At 46.8% G+C, this 17,843-nt stretch overlaps 1 protein-coding gene across 2 annotated transcripts in view; it reads left to right on the forward strand.

Annotated features, from left to right (window-relative positions):
- Positions 1–215: 215 nt before the first annotated feature.
- Positions 216–17,843, forward strand: part of PAOX (polyamine oxidase) — a 54,713-nt gene continuing 37,085 nt past the window's right edge. The window contains exons 1-3 of one of the 2 annotated variants that reach the window (XM_068098974.2): positions 216–492; positions 8,121–8,446; positions 17,328–17,515. In XM_068098974.2, coding sequence (XP_067955075.2) covers positions 273–492; positions 8,121–8,446; positions 17,328–17,515 — 734 coding nt within the window. In that variant the 5' untranslated portion in view covers positions 216–272. The remainder of the gene's footprint in view (positions 493–8,120; positions 8,447–17,327; positions 17,516–17,843) is intronic. The other variant, XM_068098975.2, reaches the window with a different exon arrangement.

A 17,843-nucleotide genomic window follows, 5' to 3' on the forward strand; every position in this document is an offset into this window, starting at 1 on the left:
TAAGCTGCCGGGAATATATCAGCGGCTGACATCACTCACTGTTTGCACCTGCGGCCTGTTTTGTATTGTTTTGCTTTAGGGCGGGGCCTACAGATTCCGTGTCGATCCCATTGAAAATTATCACTGACTCCGCCTCTTGATTTATATAATCAGCGAATCAGTGAATAGGGCGAGATGTGACTCCGCCTCTTGATTTATATAATCAGCGAATCAGTGAATAAGGCGAGATGTGACTCCGCCTCTTGTTTTATATAATCAGCGAATCAGTTGAAATGTTTAAGGAGACAAGACAAGGTCCCATTGGGCAGCGTGGGTTAAGCGGCTCGGCGTTCGGCGGCATGGATAACCACAAGGAACCACGTGTTGTGGTGGTTGGCGCCGGCCTGGCAGGAATCGGGGCAAGCACCCGCTTATATGAGCTGGGGTTCAGAGACGTGTCCCTGCTGGAGGGGTCGGACAGAGTCGGAGGGAGAACCCGGAGCCGAGAGTTCGGTATAATGTTTCATTCATTGATTCATTCATTCTCTGATTCATTCATTCTGATTCATTCTCTGATTCATTCATTCATTGGTACATTATTGCTTAGATCGGCTCGGTCGCTATTTTGCTCTATTAAGTGACCAAATTGATTCAATACCGTACCGGTACTTCACTACTTGTAAGGAGTGTTTTGGGTGTTGTTACGCTCGTGTTTATGAGTTATTTATGTCCTCGAACTGCTGTCTTGTGCTTGTCCGAGTTCACATCACCTTGTAAATCAATGGCACCTTCATTTGTCACAGAGACGTAAGTACCAGCACTCTGCTTCCCATTCTTCTCCATCACTTTGAAAACGTGGGAATTTTGTCTTTAGTTCTGCAGCGAATTTACACTTGCGATTTGTCATTGTAAAGGGGAAAATCAAAAGAAAATCAAACAAATGTACTTATATGGTATAGCAACGGTACCGCCTCAGAAAATAAACCGATTCAAGCACATCACACTGAGAGGTTGGATAGGAAGTGACGCTTCATGCTCCAGCACGTCTATTACGCCATGACGGAGTAGTATGGACCTGAACCAAGCCAAACATTCACATTAACCACATTTTATCACCGTAAGAAAATGTACAAAAATGGGTTAACCATTTAAATAAGGTAAAAAAAAAGAAAATAAGGATCTGTGATATAAAAAATGATCCCTTTGAAAATGAATGGGAAATAAAAAAGACAAACCCGAACATTTTTATATGGGCCCTATTGGAAAAAATCCGGCCGGGCGGATTTTAAACCTCTGGAGTCTACAATTATTATTATTATTATTATTATTATACCCTCGAGTCTATTATTATTATTATTATACCCTCTGGAGTCTTATTATTATTATTATATATTATGCACATCCGAATCCAGGAGGCGGTAATTTCGCGGTAAATTTGAATGCGGTTAGAGCCGATAAATTCGGCTTGTGGACATTTCGGCGCATGCGTGAAGCCGATAGAATTGGTTTGTGGATTCCATAGAGTTAAAGAGCGAAAAGGAGGGCATGCCTGTGGAAAATCAGATGTATGGTAACCAGCCTATTTGAGCAAAATCACGATGTTGATGAGTAGAAGAGGTGGGGTAGGAGTAGGGAAGAGGGTGCAGGTGGGGTAGGAGTAGGGAAGAGGGTGCAGGTGGGGTAGGAGTAGGGAAGAGGGTGCAGGTGGGGTAGGAGTAGGGAAGAGGGTGCAGGTGGGGTAGGAGTAGGGAAGAGGGTGCAGGTGGGGTAGGAGTAGGGAAGAGGGTGCAGGTGGGGTAGGAGTAGGGAAGAGGGTGCAGGTGGGGTAGGAGTAGGGAAGAGGGTGCAGGTGGGGTAGGAGTAGGGAAGAGGGTGCAGGTGGGGTAGGAGTAGGGAAGAGGGTGCAGGTGGGGTAGGAGTAGGGAAGAGGGTGCAGGTGGGGTAGGAGTAGGGAAGCGGGTGCAGGTGGGGTAAGAGAAGGTGGAATTGGCTGTGCTCCTGATGTAATGCCCTCTATTACCAGTCTGCTGTTACTCATTTTGCCGACCTCGGAAGGATGACAAACTGAGTCAACCCACCTGTTGTTAATTGAACGGCATGACAGGGGCTCAAACTCAGGATCCTAAGATCTCAAGCCGGCCACCTTAACTGTTAAGCCAACACCAAGCTTAGAGGTGAGTGAGGAGGTATGGAGGGGGTGTCATGGTGTTGTTGACATTGTGACACCCCCATGAAGGGGGTGTCACAATGTCATGTTGCGAGTTTGCAGGTTTTGATAATGCGAGTAATCAGATTTAAATTTAATGTATCGTATGTAGACCTAACAGGTTTACTATCCTTTTAAGTGTCTCCCTAAATATGACTATATTGCATACAGTTGTCTGAACCTAAACGGTAATCAAATCAAAATCCATGAAAATTCACTGCGTTCCTGACAGTTCGTAATTAAGAGGATGCAGGTGGGGTAGGAGTAGGGATGGTATTGACCAAATTATTGACACCTTAGACTTAATATTTGGTAGCACAGACTTTGGACAAAATAACTGCAGTCAAGTGCTTCCTGTAGCCATGAATGAGCTTCCTCCAACTCTACTGGCAGTTTGTCCCACTCTTCTTGTGCAAACTGCTCCAGTTCTCCCAGATTTGAAGGGTGCCTTCTACCAAATGCTGTTTTCAGATCTCCCACAGGGATTTGGATCTGGACTCATTTTTTTTTTTTTTTTTTTTTTTTTTTTTTTTTTGTATACAATATCGAGGCTCGTGAAAGAGCGAACATTAATCACACAGAAAGACAAACCGACACATAAAACATATAACATAGGGAGCGGTAGACAAGATGGGGAGAGAGGGGGAAGGACACAAACACAACATTTGAGAGCAGGGACCGAGAGACATGGAGACATCGAGAGATCTGAGAGAGGGCGAGGGCTTTGGGGGGGGGGGGGGTGCGTGGGAAGGGGGCAGTGGGAGAGGTATAAAACATATGGACACTGCCAGGACTTCCAGGAAAGAAGTTGGAATTTCAAACAAGGTGGATCTGGGGTGAATTAGCGGGGGTAGAAAAGATCAAGGTTTTGGATGGGGGAAGATAAGAGATGGTGGTGAACAGCTGTTTTAAAGACCTGGAGGGAGGAGTGGGATTGAAGGGAGTGAGGGAGTTTGTTCCAGAGGCGGGAGAAAAGAGGAATGAAAGAGTGAAGGTGAGCGGAGAGCCGAGATTTCGGCAGTTTAACCATCAGAGGGTTGCTGGCAGATCTTGTGCGACCTGTAGGAATATTTGGGGGACAGAGCACAGAGAGAGCTGGGGGTGCAAGGCCGGAGAGGAGTCGGTAGAAGACAGAAAGACCACCTACCTGCCTGCGGTGAGTGAGTGAAAGGCCCTCAGAGATAGCTTCATCGCGGGAGATTCCAATAATTCTGAAAGCTTTGGTTTCAACAGCGTGAAGCCGAGCTAGGTGTGCGGCAGGAGCACCGGCCCATAGGGGAGAACAGTATTCCATTGAGCTGCGGATGAAAGCCTTGTATGTGGTGAGGAGCTCAGGTGTGCCGAGGAAGGACTTCGCACGACGGAGGATGCCCAGTCGGCGACTGGCTTTGGAGGCCAGCTTGGAAATGTGGTTTTCCCAAGAAAGATCATGGCAGATAGTGAGACCCAAAATCTTGAGCGACAGAACTTCTTGGAGAGGATTGTTGAGAAAGTAGATGGGAGGGTTGTCCAGTCGATCTTTTCGGAGAGACATAGTAAGAGTGTGAGATTTGTCAGGATTGAAAGACATGTTCCACTTGTTTGACCAGTCTGTGATTTTGTCGAGGTCTTCAGAGAGTGAGGAGGCAGCAGACTGCCGATCTGAGGGAAGAGGAATGGAGCGGCAGAGAGTGGAGTCATCAGCAAAGAGATAGAGAGGATTTTCGAGAGAGTCAGAGAGATCATTGATGAAGACCAGAAAAAGCACGGGGCCCAGAACACTGCCTTGGGGAACTCCAGCCTGAACAGGAAGAGGAGATGAGAGAAACCCATTCAGGGCCACACGTTGACGACGACTAGAGAGGAAGTCCGCCAGCCATGCGTGGAGATTTCCATGGATACCAAAGGAGGAGAGTTTGGTGAGCAGAGCGGGGTGCCAGACCGTGTCGAAGGCACGTGATATGTCGAGGGAGACAGCTCTAATTTCCTGTTTGGCATTGAGGACCTCCATCCATTGTTGAGACAGCAGAAGCAGCATGTCCAGAGTAGAGTGACCTGGTCTGAAACCAAATTGATGATCAGAGATCAAGCCATTGGAGAAGAGGAAAGATTTCATATCAGAAGCAATGATGGATTCCATGACTTTGCTGATAATTGGGAGAAGGCTGATTGGTCTGTAGTTGCTAGGATCTGTTTTTGCACCTTTTTTGTGCAAAGCGGTGATGTTGGCTGATTTCCAAGCAGATGGCAGTTGACCTTGAGCAAAAGAGAGGGTGAAGAGAACAGAGAGAGGGTGAGATAGAGCAGCAGAGCAGGATTTTAGGACCCGTGGGCTGATGCCGTCGGGTCCAGTTGCAGAATCAGAGTCGAGGGTTGACAGAAACTTTTCCACCTTGTCAGGAGGAAAGGACACGGAGTCCAGGAGCAGCAGGGTACGACTGGGTATGGTGGGTACAGAGAGGGATGGGTTTGGGACACAAGATTTAGAGGCAAACACAGAGTTGAGGCATTCAGCTTTTTCACGTGCGGAGTCAGCTGTGTAGCCGTTTGAGGTAAGGGAGGGGATGGAGGGGGAACAAACACCAGAAACGGATTTGACCAGACGCCACCAGGATTTGGAAGAGGGAGACAGATAAGAGAGTTCGGTCTTGAGAACGGAGAGATATTGTTTCCTGGCTCTCCTGAGGGTGGACACACACTTGTTTCGGGCTTTGTGAAAGGAAATGAGATTTAGGCCATTGCTGGCAACTTCAGAACAGTCCTCCACCCCCGCCCCCCACCCCCCCTCTCCTCAACTCATTCTACCGACAGTGGGAGTGTTTACCCCTGCAGCATGTTGGGTTTTTATTGAACTGCTTGCAAAATGACTTCTAAACTCAGTTTTATCTACAACTGAGTTTGAACACAAGTTTTGATCAATGGATTCATCATAAAAATCACCAAAACATCACTGAACGTCTTCCATGTTTGACTGTGGTGAAGGTGTTATTTTACTTGAAGGCTTCATTTTGTTTTCTGTAAACATAGAGATGAAGTGCTTTACAAAAAAGCTCTAATTTGGTCTCATCTGTCCACAGGACATTCTCCCAGAAGGATTTTGGCTTGGTCAGGTGTATTTTGGCAAACGCCAGTCGGGCTTTCTTTTGTCTCTCTGTCAGCAGTGGGGTCCTCCTGGGTCTCCCACCATAGAACCTCCTTTCATTGAGTTGGCGACGGATGGTGTGAGTTGAAACTGTCGTACCTAGTGTCTGAATGTCAGCTTGAATCTGATTGGCAGTTGATTGAGGTGCTTTCTCCACCATTCAAACAATCCACTGCAATCTTCGATCAAGTTTCCTCTTCCGACCACGTCCAGGAAGGTTAGCTACAGTGCCCCGGGCCTTAAACTTCCTGATAACATTGCAACCGGAACATCAAAGTCTCTGGAGATGGACTTGTAGCCTTGAGCTTGTCCAGGCTTGGCTACAATCTTGTGTCTGACCTCCTCGGACAATTCTCTGGTTTTCTTTCTTTTCTCCATGCTCATTGCTGTACACAGTGACACAAAACAGCAGAATGACTCCTTTTCTCTATACAAACTGGTTGAATGAGTGATTCGTATGTTGCAGGCACCTGCAACTCACCACAGGTGAGTTCCATTCCAAAGTAAAGGTGAATCACCTGCTTGAAATCTAATTATTTCTAACAACTTCAAAAAGGTGCCAATAATATTGTCTGGGACATTTTAGGATTTCTGTGTGGAATAAGCTAAGATTTGGTAATTTTTTTCAGCTTTTTTGTTTTGTTCCTCTGCAAAGCAAATAAATACAAATGTGGATACCAAAATATTTTTAATTTTAACAATTTACTGGTAGAAATGGTGCAATATTTGAAGAAAGTGCAAGGGTTAGAAAGTGCACAGGAAATTAGAGCTGTCTCCCTTGACATTTCACGTGCCTTCGATACGGTCTGGCACCCTGCTCTGCTCTCCAAACTCTCCTCCTTTGGTATCCATGGAAATCTCCACGCATGGCTGGCGGACTTCCTCTCTGGTCGTAGTCAACGTGTGGCCCTGAATGGGTTTCTCTCATCTCCTCTTCCTGTTCAGGCTGGAGTTCCCCAAGGTAGTGTTCTGGGCCCTGTGCTTTTTCTGGTCTTCATCAATGATCTCTCTGACTCTCTTGAAAATCCTCTCTATCTCTTTGCTGACGACTCTACTCTCTGTCGCTCCATTCCTCATCCCTCAGATCGGCAGTCTGCAGCCTCCTCACTCTCTGCAGACCTGGACAAAATCACAGACTGGTCAAACAAGTGGAACATGTCTTTCAATCCTGACAAATCTCACACTCTTACAATGTCTCTCCGAAAGGACCGACTGGACAACCCTCCCATCTACTTTCTCAACAATCCTCTCCAAGAAGTTCTGTCGCTCAAGCTTTTGGGTCTCACTATCTGCCATGATCTTTCTTGGGAAAACCACATTTCCAAGCTGGCCTCCAAAGCCAGTCGCCGACTGGGCATCCTCCGTCGTGCGAAGTCCTTCCTTGGCACACCTGAGCTCCTCACCACATACAAGGCTTTCATCCGCAGCTCAATGGAATACTGTTCCCCCCTCTGGGCTGGTGCTCCTGCCTCACACCTTGCTCGGCTTCACGCTGTTGAGGCCAAAGCTTTCAGAATCATTGGAATCTCCTGCGATGTAGTCAACGCCAAGGGCCTTTCACTCACTCACCGCAGGCAGGTTGGTGGTCTTTCTGTCTTCTACCGACTCCTCTCCGGCCTTGCTCCCCCAGCTCTCTCTGTGCTCTGTCCCCCCAATATTCCTTCAGGTCGCACAAGATCTGCCTGCAACCCTCTTCTGGTTAAACTGCCAAAGTCTAGGCTCTCTGCTCACCTTCACTCTTTCATTCCCCTTTTCTCCCGCCTCTGGAACAAACTCCCCCACTCTCTTCAATCCCACTCCTCCCTCCAGGTCTTTAAAACAGCTGTTCACCACCATCTCTTATCTTCCCCCATCGAAAACCTTGATCTTTTCTACCCCCGGTAATTCACCCCAGAGTCCTTGCAGTGTTCATGTTTTATTCCTCTCCCACCTCCCCCCAAGTCCTCCCGATGTCCCTGCTCTCAAATGTTGTTTGTGTCCTTCCCCCTCTCTTTTGTGTCCTTCCCCCTCTCTCCCCATCTTGTCTACTGCTCCCCTTGTTTTTTGTGTTTTGTGTGTCGGTTTGTCTTTTTGTGTGATTAATGTTAGCTCTTTCACGAGCCTCGATCTTGTATGCAAAAAAAAAAAAAAAAAAAAAAAAAAAAAAAAAAAAAAAAAAAAAAAAAAAAAAAAAAAAAAAAAAAAAAAAAAAACTAATATTTTTGGCCACGAGAGTACTTCATTCGGCTGTATGAATCAAATTGGCACCCATTTATATGAACATTTCTGGAGCATTACTTGAATGTCCCTTATTTTCTATCATCTGGCATTTTCCACAAGCCATGGAATATCCCTGCTTTTCTAAAGTTTGCCACATAGCACATACCATATTAAGAAAGGGACCTTTGCTATGCTCCTGGCATTTTCCCCAATCTTGATACCTCCTCTTTGAGCACAAATTCCAATGACTGTATCCTCACCTTTGTTCCAAATTTACTGGTGTTTATTTATTTTATTGGCACCTTTGGGGCCTGACAAAATTGGCATTCATGACATTATGAAGACTTAACAATGCATGATGAATGAGCCAACTGGTTGGATTATGGTGATATTGCAATGTTGAATTGGAATTTGTGCCCCCCCTCCACAATTTTAGCCTCTGTTAAAAAAAAAAAAGAACTCGTGTTCGATCTATCTTTAGAACACGTGAAAGGTTGTTGTCTGTGAAACCAAAAGGTGAATCGATGTTCATTCTCAGAGGTAATGTTCACATTTTATAAAATATTTACTGGTGTGTATTTTCACCCATTTATTTTTGTTTTTCCCCTCCGCTAGGCCGGGGCATTATTGATTTGGGAGCAACGTGGATCCATGGACCGAGCCCCGGGAATGCGGTTTTTCGTGTTGCATCAGCCCATGGCTTGCTCGAGGATGGTGATGACAGAGCTATGCGTCAGGCGGCCGTGGGTAAGGCTCATAGTAAGGGTGCCAGGCCTTTGGCTTACTGGACTAACCTTGGCAGGACAAATGATGTGAAAGCAGAGGCTGCGTCCAGCTACTATGAAGAGCTCATCGAAGATGTTCAAAAAATGTTCCGCAGTGATCAGGAAGTGCACTCCAAGCATGCAGGCCTCAGTGTTGGTCAGTACATCAAGCAGCAGGTGAATGATGATTTGTGTTCCTCTTGCACGATGTCTTTTCAGCTGCACAGTAATTTTATATTTGCTTGCACTAGTACACCCATTTCCTATGGGAGCGGCAGGAAGGAGCATGTTATTATCCTCTCTGGGGTATATAGATTGCAGTAGATTTAGGCTCTGATCCGTTGGTGTGTGTCAGACATGATAATGTCTGGTTTCGTTATAACGTGTGGATAATGCCTCAAGAATGGTGGGTTTCCTCCCTTTGTTTAGTGTTAAACAGCAGTAGTGACTGTTTCAGAAGGTAACCATGTGTGTTTGTGGTTTTTACTATTTTTACTACTTGTTGGGGTGCCACACAAAATGCCGCGGTAAGCTTCCTATGGGAACGGTAATATAGCGTTGATCCAAGGAGGATAGACACCTTGGGGGTGAGGGGGGAGCGATATTCCAAGTATTCATATTTTTTGTAATAACATTAATGGTATTGTCCTGTCAGTAGCAAATGAAGACCAGCCTTGGACGAATAGCCAGGACGGTCTTTACTCCAGAGGCAGCTGCCCGAAAAATGGCGGTTAGTTTGTCACGCGCGAGGTGAAGGAAACAAAGCGTTTACCTGACGGAGCACACTGGTTTAATCCGGATCCACAACGAACAGACAAGACAGTAAATTCAACAAATAATGATTTAATGAAAATGAATTGGTCAATAAAAGTTGTGGTTAAAAACTAATTCCTATGTGAGGTACCTCCATAAACGGACTCCAATACAGACAAGGGGAAAGAAAAATAAGATAAATGTTCTCTTTTTATAGTGCACTTATCTGGTTCCAACGAGCACTTTAGTGAGCTCTGCAGTGCAAGGTGACGACATCCAACGAAAGGACCGCGCGTCGAAGTGCCTCAAAATGGAGCCGGTCAATGTCGCGAGCGCACCGAGCCGTGAAGCGGCAGCCAAAACTTCCTCTAAATTCCTGGCCAGCAAGCACAACCGCAGCCCCCAGCTTCCCCGAAGAGCACCACAGCCGCCAACACCTCCTCACGATCAATTGCAAATGTTCCACCAACTCCAAAAGCTCTCCACACAAGCGCACGCACCGAGCAAGAACCAACCGAGCCACCCGAGACTTGCTCTTTTTCCTCTCTCAGCTCCTTTTCCAACGCCCGTTTCTCTCCAGAACCATCTCTCCTGACGTCACACTGACCAATCACAAGCTCAGGGGTGTGGCTTGCCTGCTCTGCTCCTCCACACCCCTCGTACCATTCTGGCAGCGTGGCCTACCGGCTTTGCTCGGCGTGAGTGTTAAGGCATGGCTTACTTGCCGATCGGCAATCTCCGGGTACTGTCAGCGGTCGTGGTGGTTTAATGGAGGTTTTGCATGGCCGGCCTTGTGGTCGACCCCTTGTGTGAAGGCATAAACAATCTTAAGTTAGTTTCCCTACTTAAATACATCCAGATGTCTCCTACATGTCCACGGTCAATGCTATAACTATACAATCCTATATTTACTATGGGATTCCATAATCTACCCCCACAAATGTAACAGTATGCTATTATCATTGGTGGTGTTATTACTTTTGTTATTAGAAGCGGCCTTGGAAAACGGCACTATTTATCTATCTTGGTTAACATGGATATACTGTACGTCTTATCAAGGATTTTGCCCAAGGCAGAAAATCCCCTTGTGGAGGGAGAGGAAGGGGAGGAATGAAGTTGCTGCAGCCTCCATCATGTGACCCCTTAGTCCCTCTGTCCAGTTTGGTTGAGATTGGATAAGTAACGAGGCAAATTGCATATTTTCGTATGATGATTATATTTAAGCTTTCAGCCCAACTGCTTTCCCCTCTCCCCTGCTTTATCTCCATTGCTTACTCTTTCACGTTGCTTTGTTTTTATCACCAAGCTTTTGTTGAAACGATAATACAATGTTATGTTGTGCGAGGCTTGAGTTTTTCCATTTGTTTTTAAAGTGAACTAACTATCAACTTGACGTGCCTGTACTTCCGACACATCCTCTATGTACCGCTGCATGATAGCGAGGAGGCTGTGCCACAAGTCCTCGCAGTACCCCCGACTATTCCAACTCTTTGAAACTACACTGGCATCAAATCTAACATGGTTACATTGACTTGAGAATGCGTGATGCCATTCACCTATAAAGGAAACTTATTAATAGTGTTAGTATTGTTATGAATTTTGGGGTAGTGATACATATAGATTCAGGTAGATCTGCATAGGTAGGTGCTCCGACTGTCGTGATAGGGAACCTCACATGTAATTTCTGTCTAGCCCGGATGTCGGAATAAGTGTATATTTGTGGTCATACAAGGATGATCATTGGGATAAGTAGAATAGGGATTATGCTAATTCCCCTGTGTGTGAAACCTGCGATCATTCCATTGTCCCGTATGGCAACACACATAGACACTAGTTAGGAATCCATCCCCATGAGCACACACACTAATAAAATTCCCCTCTCACAATAAAACTAACCGGAACTGAGATGACACACTTGGGCTGACAACCCCGACTTGGCAGACACACATTGCTCAAGCAGGCTGAGGCCACGCCAACCTCGCAAAGGATTGGTCGAAGGGTTTGATGGGGAGATTACACCATTGGACAAGACACCACCAATAGGGAGACAAGGCAGGATGAGGCTCATGATTGGTTAAGGCAGGGGCAAGAAGCTGGCCACTGATTGGTGGAAGGAAGACACGAGGCAGGACGAAGGCCGCTGATTGGCAGAGTAAGGAAGGACTGGTGATTGGCCAAGGGAGGGGCAAGAAGCTTCCCTCGGATTGGAGGATGCGAGGGGCGAGCAAGAAGTGACGCGCTGATTGGGAGAGAAAGAGCTTCTTTTTTTTCTTTCTTTTTTTCTTTTTTTTTGGATACAAGATCGAGGCTCATGAAAGAACTAACATTAATCACACAAAAAGTCAAACCGACACATAAAACATATAATAAGGGGAGTGGTAGACAAGATGGGGAGAGAAGGGGAAGCACACAAACAACATTTGAGAGCAGGGACATCGAGAAATGTGGGAGGGTGAGGGCTTGGGGGGAGGTGGGAGAGGTATAAAACATATGGACACTGCAAGGACTTCCAGGAAAGAAGTTGGAATTTCAAAAAATGTATTTGGGGTGAATTGGTGGTGGTAGAAAAGATCAAGGTTTTGGATGGGGGAAGATAAGAGATGGTGGTGAACAGCTGTTTTGAAGACCTGGAGGGAGGGGTGGGATTGAAGGGAGTGGGGGAGTTTGTTCCAGAGGCGGGAGAAAAGGGGAATGAAAGAGTGAAGGTGAGCAGAGAGCCTATATTTTGGCAGTCTAACCATAAGAGGTTTGCTGGCAGATCTTGTGCGACCTGTAGGAATATTTGAGGGACAGGGCACCGAGAGAGCTGGGGGAGCAAGGCCGGAGAGGAGTCGGGAGAAGACAAAGACTACCAACCTGCCTGCAGTGAGTGAAAGTCCCTCGGAGTTAGCTTCATTGCAGGAGATTCCAATGATTCTGAAAGCTTTGGTTTCAACAGCGTGAAGCCGAGCTAGGTGTGAGGTAGGCGCACCGGCCCAGAGGGGGGAACAGTATTCCATTGAGCTGCGGATGAAAGCCTTGTATGTGGTGAGGAGCTCAGGTGGCAAAGGAAGGACTTCGCACAACGGAGGATGCCCAGTCGGTGACTGCCTTTGGAGGCCAGCTTGGAAATGTGGTTTTCCCAAGAAAGATCATGGCAGATAGGGAGACCCAAAAGCTTGAGCGACAGAACTTCTTGGAGCGGATTGTTGAGAAAGTAGATGGGAGGGTTTTCCAGTTGGTCTTTTCGGAGAGACATCGTAAGAGTGTGAGATTTGTCAGGATTGAAAGACATGTTCCACTTGTTTGACCAGTCTGTGATTTTGTCCAGGTCTGCAGAGAGTGAGGAGGCTGCAGACTGCCGATCTGAGGGATGAGGAATGGAGCGGCAGAGAGTGGAGTCATCAGGAAAGAGATATAGAGGATTTTCCAGAGTCGGAGAGATCATTGATGAAGACCAGAAATAGCACAGGGCCGAGAACACTACCTTGGGGAACTCTTGCCGGAATAGGAAGGTGAGATGAGAGAAATCCATTCAGGGCCACACATTGATTACGACCAGAAAGGAAGTCCACAAGCCATGCTTGGAGATTTTCATGGAAACCACAGGAGGAGAGTTTGGTGAGTGGAGCTGGGTGCCAGACCGTACCAAAGTCACGTGATATGTCAAGGGAAACAGCTCTGATTTCCTGTTTGGCATTGAGGACCTCCATCCATTGTTGAAACAGCAGAAACAACATTTCCAGAGTAGAATGACCTGGTCTGAATCCAAATTGATGATCAGAGATCAAGCGATTGGAGAAGAGGAAGGATTTGATATCCGAAGCAATGATGGATTCCATGACTTTGCTGATAATTGGGAGCAGGCTGATTGGTCTGTAGTTGCAAGGATCTGTTTTTGCACATTTTTTGTGTAAAGCGATAATGTTTGCTGATTTCCAAGATGCTGGCAGATGACCTTGAGCAAAAGAGAGGGTGAAAACAACAGAGAGAGGGTGAGATAGAGCGGCAGAGCAGGATTTTAGGACCCGTGGGCTGATGCCGTCTGGTCCAGTTGCAGAATCAGAGTCGAGGTTTGACAAACTTCTCCACCTTGTCAGGAGAGAAGGACACAGAGTCCAGGAGCAGTTGGGTTCGAGGTGGGAACAGAGAGATGGGTTTGGGACACAAGATTTTGAGGCAAACAGAGTTGAGGCATTCGGCTTTGTCACGTGCGGTGTCAATTGTGTAGCCGTTTGAGGTAAGGGGGGGGATGGAGGGGGAACAAACACCAGAAACGGATTTTACCAGATGCCACCAGGATTTGGAGGAAGGAGACAGGTTTGAGAGTTCATTCTTGAGTGTGGAGAGATAGTGCTTCCCGGCACTCCTGAGGGTAGACACAAACGTGTTCCGAGCTTGGTGGAAGGAACTGAGATTGCCTTCAGTTGGATTTGCCTTCCAAGAGGCAAAGGCAAGTTGTTGCAGGGCAACTGCCTCACCACAAGATTCAGTGTACCATGTATGGGAGGAAGGGTAAGACAACCGAAGACGAGATGGGATAAATCTGTGCATGAGAGAGAGCAGTTTGCTTTGGAAGAATTCTCAGGAAGAATTTATGTCAGAGCCAGTAGAGATGGGAGACCAGTCCAGATGATTGAAGGCTGCTTGCAGACCGTGCCAGTCAGCCTGAGTGAAATGCCAGACTTGTCGGCGCTGGGGAGGCTCTCTGAGAATGGCCAGAGAGATGTCCACTTTAACAAGCACATGATCAGAAGAACCGATTGGACCAGAAGAAGAGCAGCAGACATTTGCAGGGAAGTTTGTCATAACCAAGTCTGGAAGAGAAGATACTCCATTGACTGAGATACGGTTCGGGAAATTGACAGATTGTGTCGGTCCCAATGAGTCGCAGAAGTCCTTTGCTGAGGTGCCATGGCTGGTGAGAGAGGAACCCACACACAGCTAGCTGGTATGATGACAGTTGAAGTCACCACATATGAGGAAGAGAGAGTTTGGATGAGTTGATAGAAGTTGGTCCATGTTGTCAGACAGCGAAATGTAAATGGAGTCATCACTGTTTGGAGGACGGTACAGAACACATATGAACAAAGGGTGGGAGCAGAGAGGAAGCCGTAGCCAGAGGTACTCCTGGGGGTGGGGTGGAGAGAGGGCAGTGCAAGGAGAGTGAGGAAGAGTTTTTGATAAAGATAGCAACCCCACCACCAGGACGAGGCTCAGGTCTATCATACCGGAGGAGGGAGTAAGCAGGAAGAGATATTAAAGAATCGGAGACATCTTGAAGGAGGAAAGTTTCTGTTAAGCAGATCAAGTCTGGATTGTCAGAAGCAACCCGAATGGAGATATCAATCAGGTTTGAGCGAAGGCCCCGGATGTTTCAGGTCCATACTGTTAATGAGGAGAGATGGGGAACATCGGGTGCAGGACAGGGGAGGAGAGGGGAGGGGTCGGGTCAGATGAAGGATGAGAGGGGGAGGTAGGGAGAGCAGTTGATCGTGTGTCAGAGATTACAGAAGGGTTGCAAGAAAGGGAAGGATGAGGAGGACGAAAGGTTTGATGGTGATGGGATGAGGCACAGTGAGGAGTTGTTTGAGGGGTGGGGGGGGGGGGGCAGAGGCAAGTAGAAGGTTGGGGGAGGTGGAGGTATGAGATAGAAGGGAGACGAAGTGGGGAGGAGGCAGCTTTGAGGAGGAGGAGGAGGGGGGAGGGGGAGAATTGTGGGGGGGGGGGGGGGGGAGATATGAAGTGGAGGGGTTGGGGGGAGTTTCAGAGGGTCAAGGGTGGAGTTTAGGAGGGGGGGGCAAGGGGGGAGATTTGGAGGGGAGGGGCAAGGGGGGAGTTTTGAAAGTGGATGATTAATGAAAGACGAACATTTGTAACAAATTGGGTTTATTGTGATTTTCAAGTTAGCGATCCGTTTAAGAACGATGGAGGAGGAGTGGAATGAATATGAATTTAGAGCATGTAGTGAGGAAGTATTGTAAGAGATTGAATATTTTTTTGAAGTGGAATGAGTTGAAGAGGAAATTGAAAAGAGCCTTTTAAATAGGAAGAAAAACAGTGTGTTGTAATATACCACTGAATAAAGCACTGCAGGGGAAAGTTTAAACATATTTAAACAGAACCGTGAAGAACAATCTTACATTCACAAAAATACCAATGGGGAGAGGGCCTAGAGGGACAACCATGAGTCACGTGAACAGGGCAAAAGGTGGAAGGCAAGGAGATAGTGGGGGCGGGGCGAGACAGCACACGTGGACAGAAGCACACGATTAGACAACAGCACACGTGGAGAAAGGGAAATAAATGTTTGGGGTTTTTTGGGGTTGTTTTGTTGCTGGGGGGGGGGGGGTTTAAAACCTTAGACAAAGAGTAGATGTTCGGGGGAGAAGGGAAAAATTTAAGAACCAAGCAAAAACAGCGAAGGAAGGAACTTAAGTGAACAAACTTCGACGGGGGAAGCCTCAAGCTACAAGGCCGCACACACGGGGCAAACAAACGATTAATTTATGAAAGATTAACACCGAGAATCTTCCTAGGGACACACTATAAGTACACACACCGAAAAATAAGTACAGTTTCGACAAAAATACAATTGTGAACAATTACTTAACTTCGAAAACGTGGAGAACGTGTACAGTTTCGAAAAACCGTGCCGTCGCCGGCAAGATCTCGCGAGATGAGTTGAAGTCACAAGACGACACATAAAACGACTGGCTGGCCGACATTTTGTCTTCTCGTTTTTGGATCGCTTCATGCCCGGACCTCTTCCCTTTGCTGCCTCGTGATTCCTCTCCCTCGACCTCTTGCTCTTCTCACCCACCTCTGCCCTCGACCTCTTGCTCCTGGTGCCTGCGTACGAGTGCTGTGGCATGAGACGGACCATACAGTGAGGCCTGTGTTCCCGCCAAGGTCGGGCGGTTTTCCCGCCAACCGGGCCGTGTCGGACTGTGCGCTTTGGGCCTGATGATCCCTAACACACCCCAGCCAGACGAGATAAGTCCCCACGATAAAGCATAACAGTTCTTTTCATTTATATCCTTCCTTGTGTGTTGTTGAAGGCTGGTGTGTGGGATCCCAAATTAGATTTCAGCTTTATCGTCGCGTTTCCTTGTCCTGGCATTCTGTTAAATAAATCTATTATTTTTGCACATTTAATTCAGCGTTCGTGAGTTTAATTACTTTGCAGGTTTGAAGACTGCTCGATCCTCCACATCAGGTATAAGCTCCTGCTTCTTCTTCTCTCTTCCTCCTGCGCTTGTATCGTGAGTCCGTATTTGATCGTCGCCTCAAATTAACGCTTGATTTGCTGTCCGTGTATTTGCTGTCTCCCCAAAATACGACAATATGTAGAAACTGTAAGTACAGTTCCATCATCGCTTGTTACATCAACTCCTTCCTCTTCTCCAATTGTTTGATGTCAGATTGTCAATTTGGATTCAGACCAGGTCACTCTAAATTGGACATGCTGCTTCTGCTTTCCCAACAATGGATGGAGGTCCTCGATGCCAGACATGAGATCACAGCCATCTCCCTTGACATATCTCCAGCTTTTGATATATATATAATATATAACCACCTTTAGAGGCCATTTTTCCCCGCAAGCGGGGATTGGCCTTTTTCGGGGACCGTGGTTGTTGTTGTTTTTCGGTCCCCTTTTGAAGCAATGTTTTACGGCCGGATGCCCTTCCTGCCGCCAACCATTTTTGCCGCCTTTAACGACAAACAGGGCATTACCAGTGTACTGGTACTCAATTAGCCGACCTCGGAAGGATGACAGGCTGGGTCAACCCTCCTGGCGTTAATTCAGCGATCGACCGGGATTCGAACCCAGGATCCTTGGATCCTAAGCTGGCACTGCACTGCCGTTCAAAAATTACGTAATGCTGTTTTTCTAGGGAGGCACTTACCGATAGACTTGATGAAATCTTACTAATAACTATTATTTTACATTGATTAGATTTTTTGAGGGTCTGTCATCGTAACACTCGACTCGAGCAAAGCCAATGGAAATCTGACGCCACAGACCGGGGCAGTGTATAACGGCAGAGGCCTACAAGCCTACAAGCCTGATGTCTTAGGCCCACCAGAAAACTAATATGGCGGCCATGTTTTATCATCTGGGGTGCCTTGGTGGGTGGAGTCGAGCGACAAAAGTGAGTGAGGTCCAGCAGCTGTCCGACCAATGAGTGCACAATTCAAAAATCGACCCCCAACAAGAACCACAACACAACCGCGCAGAACTCTTGTAGTACCTGCCACATAAAAAAAATCTCGTTGAAGATTTCCTTGGGTTATCCCTACAATTATATGATGCCTTTTTCAGGTTGCCAAACGTGTTGCAGATGAATGGAGTAAAGATGATGAAGAATTGCTGAGGATAAAGCTGGGCACATTGTCAATGAGGCTCAAGGAAGAGGCGAGTATCAGTGGCGCAAACTCCATGGATCAGGTGGACCTGATTTCATTTGGAGAGTACGTTGCCTTGCCTGGTGAGGACTGTGTTTTCCCTCGGTAAGAACATCTTTTAATTTGTGAAAGATTGGCAAAACTTTCACTAACTCCTTGTTTGGATTTCCGGCAGGGCAACTTGTTAAATTTAGCATTTATATTAATGTGGAATGGGCCAAGATTTAATTCCCATGACTTGTATACATTGAATCTGTTGTACTTTGATTCTAATGTGATGGACTTTCATCAGTTTAGCTGCCCGCCCGCTTTGGGCCTGATGATCTTTGGGCCCGCTTTGGGGTTTCGTCGATTGTGTTCATCCTTTAGAGTGCGCTCGACACATTTTAAAACAGAATATGCATTCGTGTTAAAAGATAACAATACCAAAACA

Source organism: Myxine glutinosa, chromosome 3 (assembly GCF_964187855.1).
Source record: "Myxine glutinosa chromosome 3, kmMyxGlut1.1, whole genome shotgun sequence".
NCBI classification, from domain to species: Eukaryota; Metazoa; Chordata; class Myxini; order Myxiniformes; family Myxinidae; genus Myxine; species Myxine glutinosa.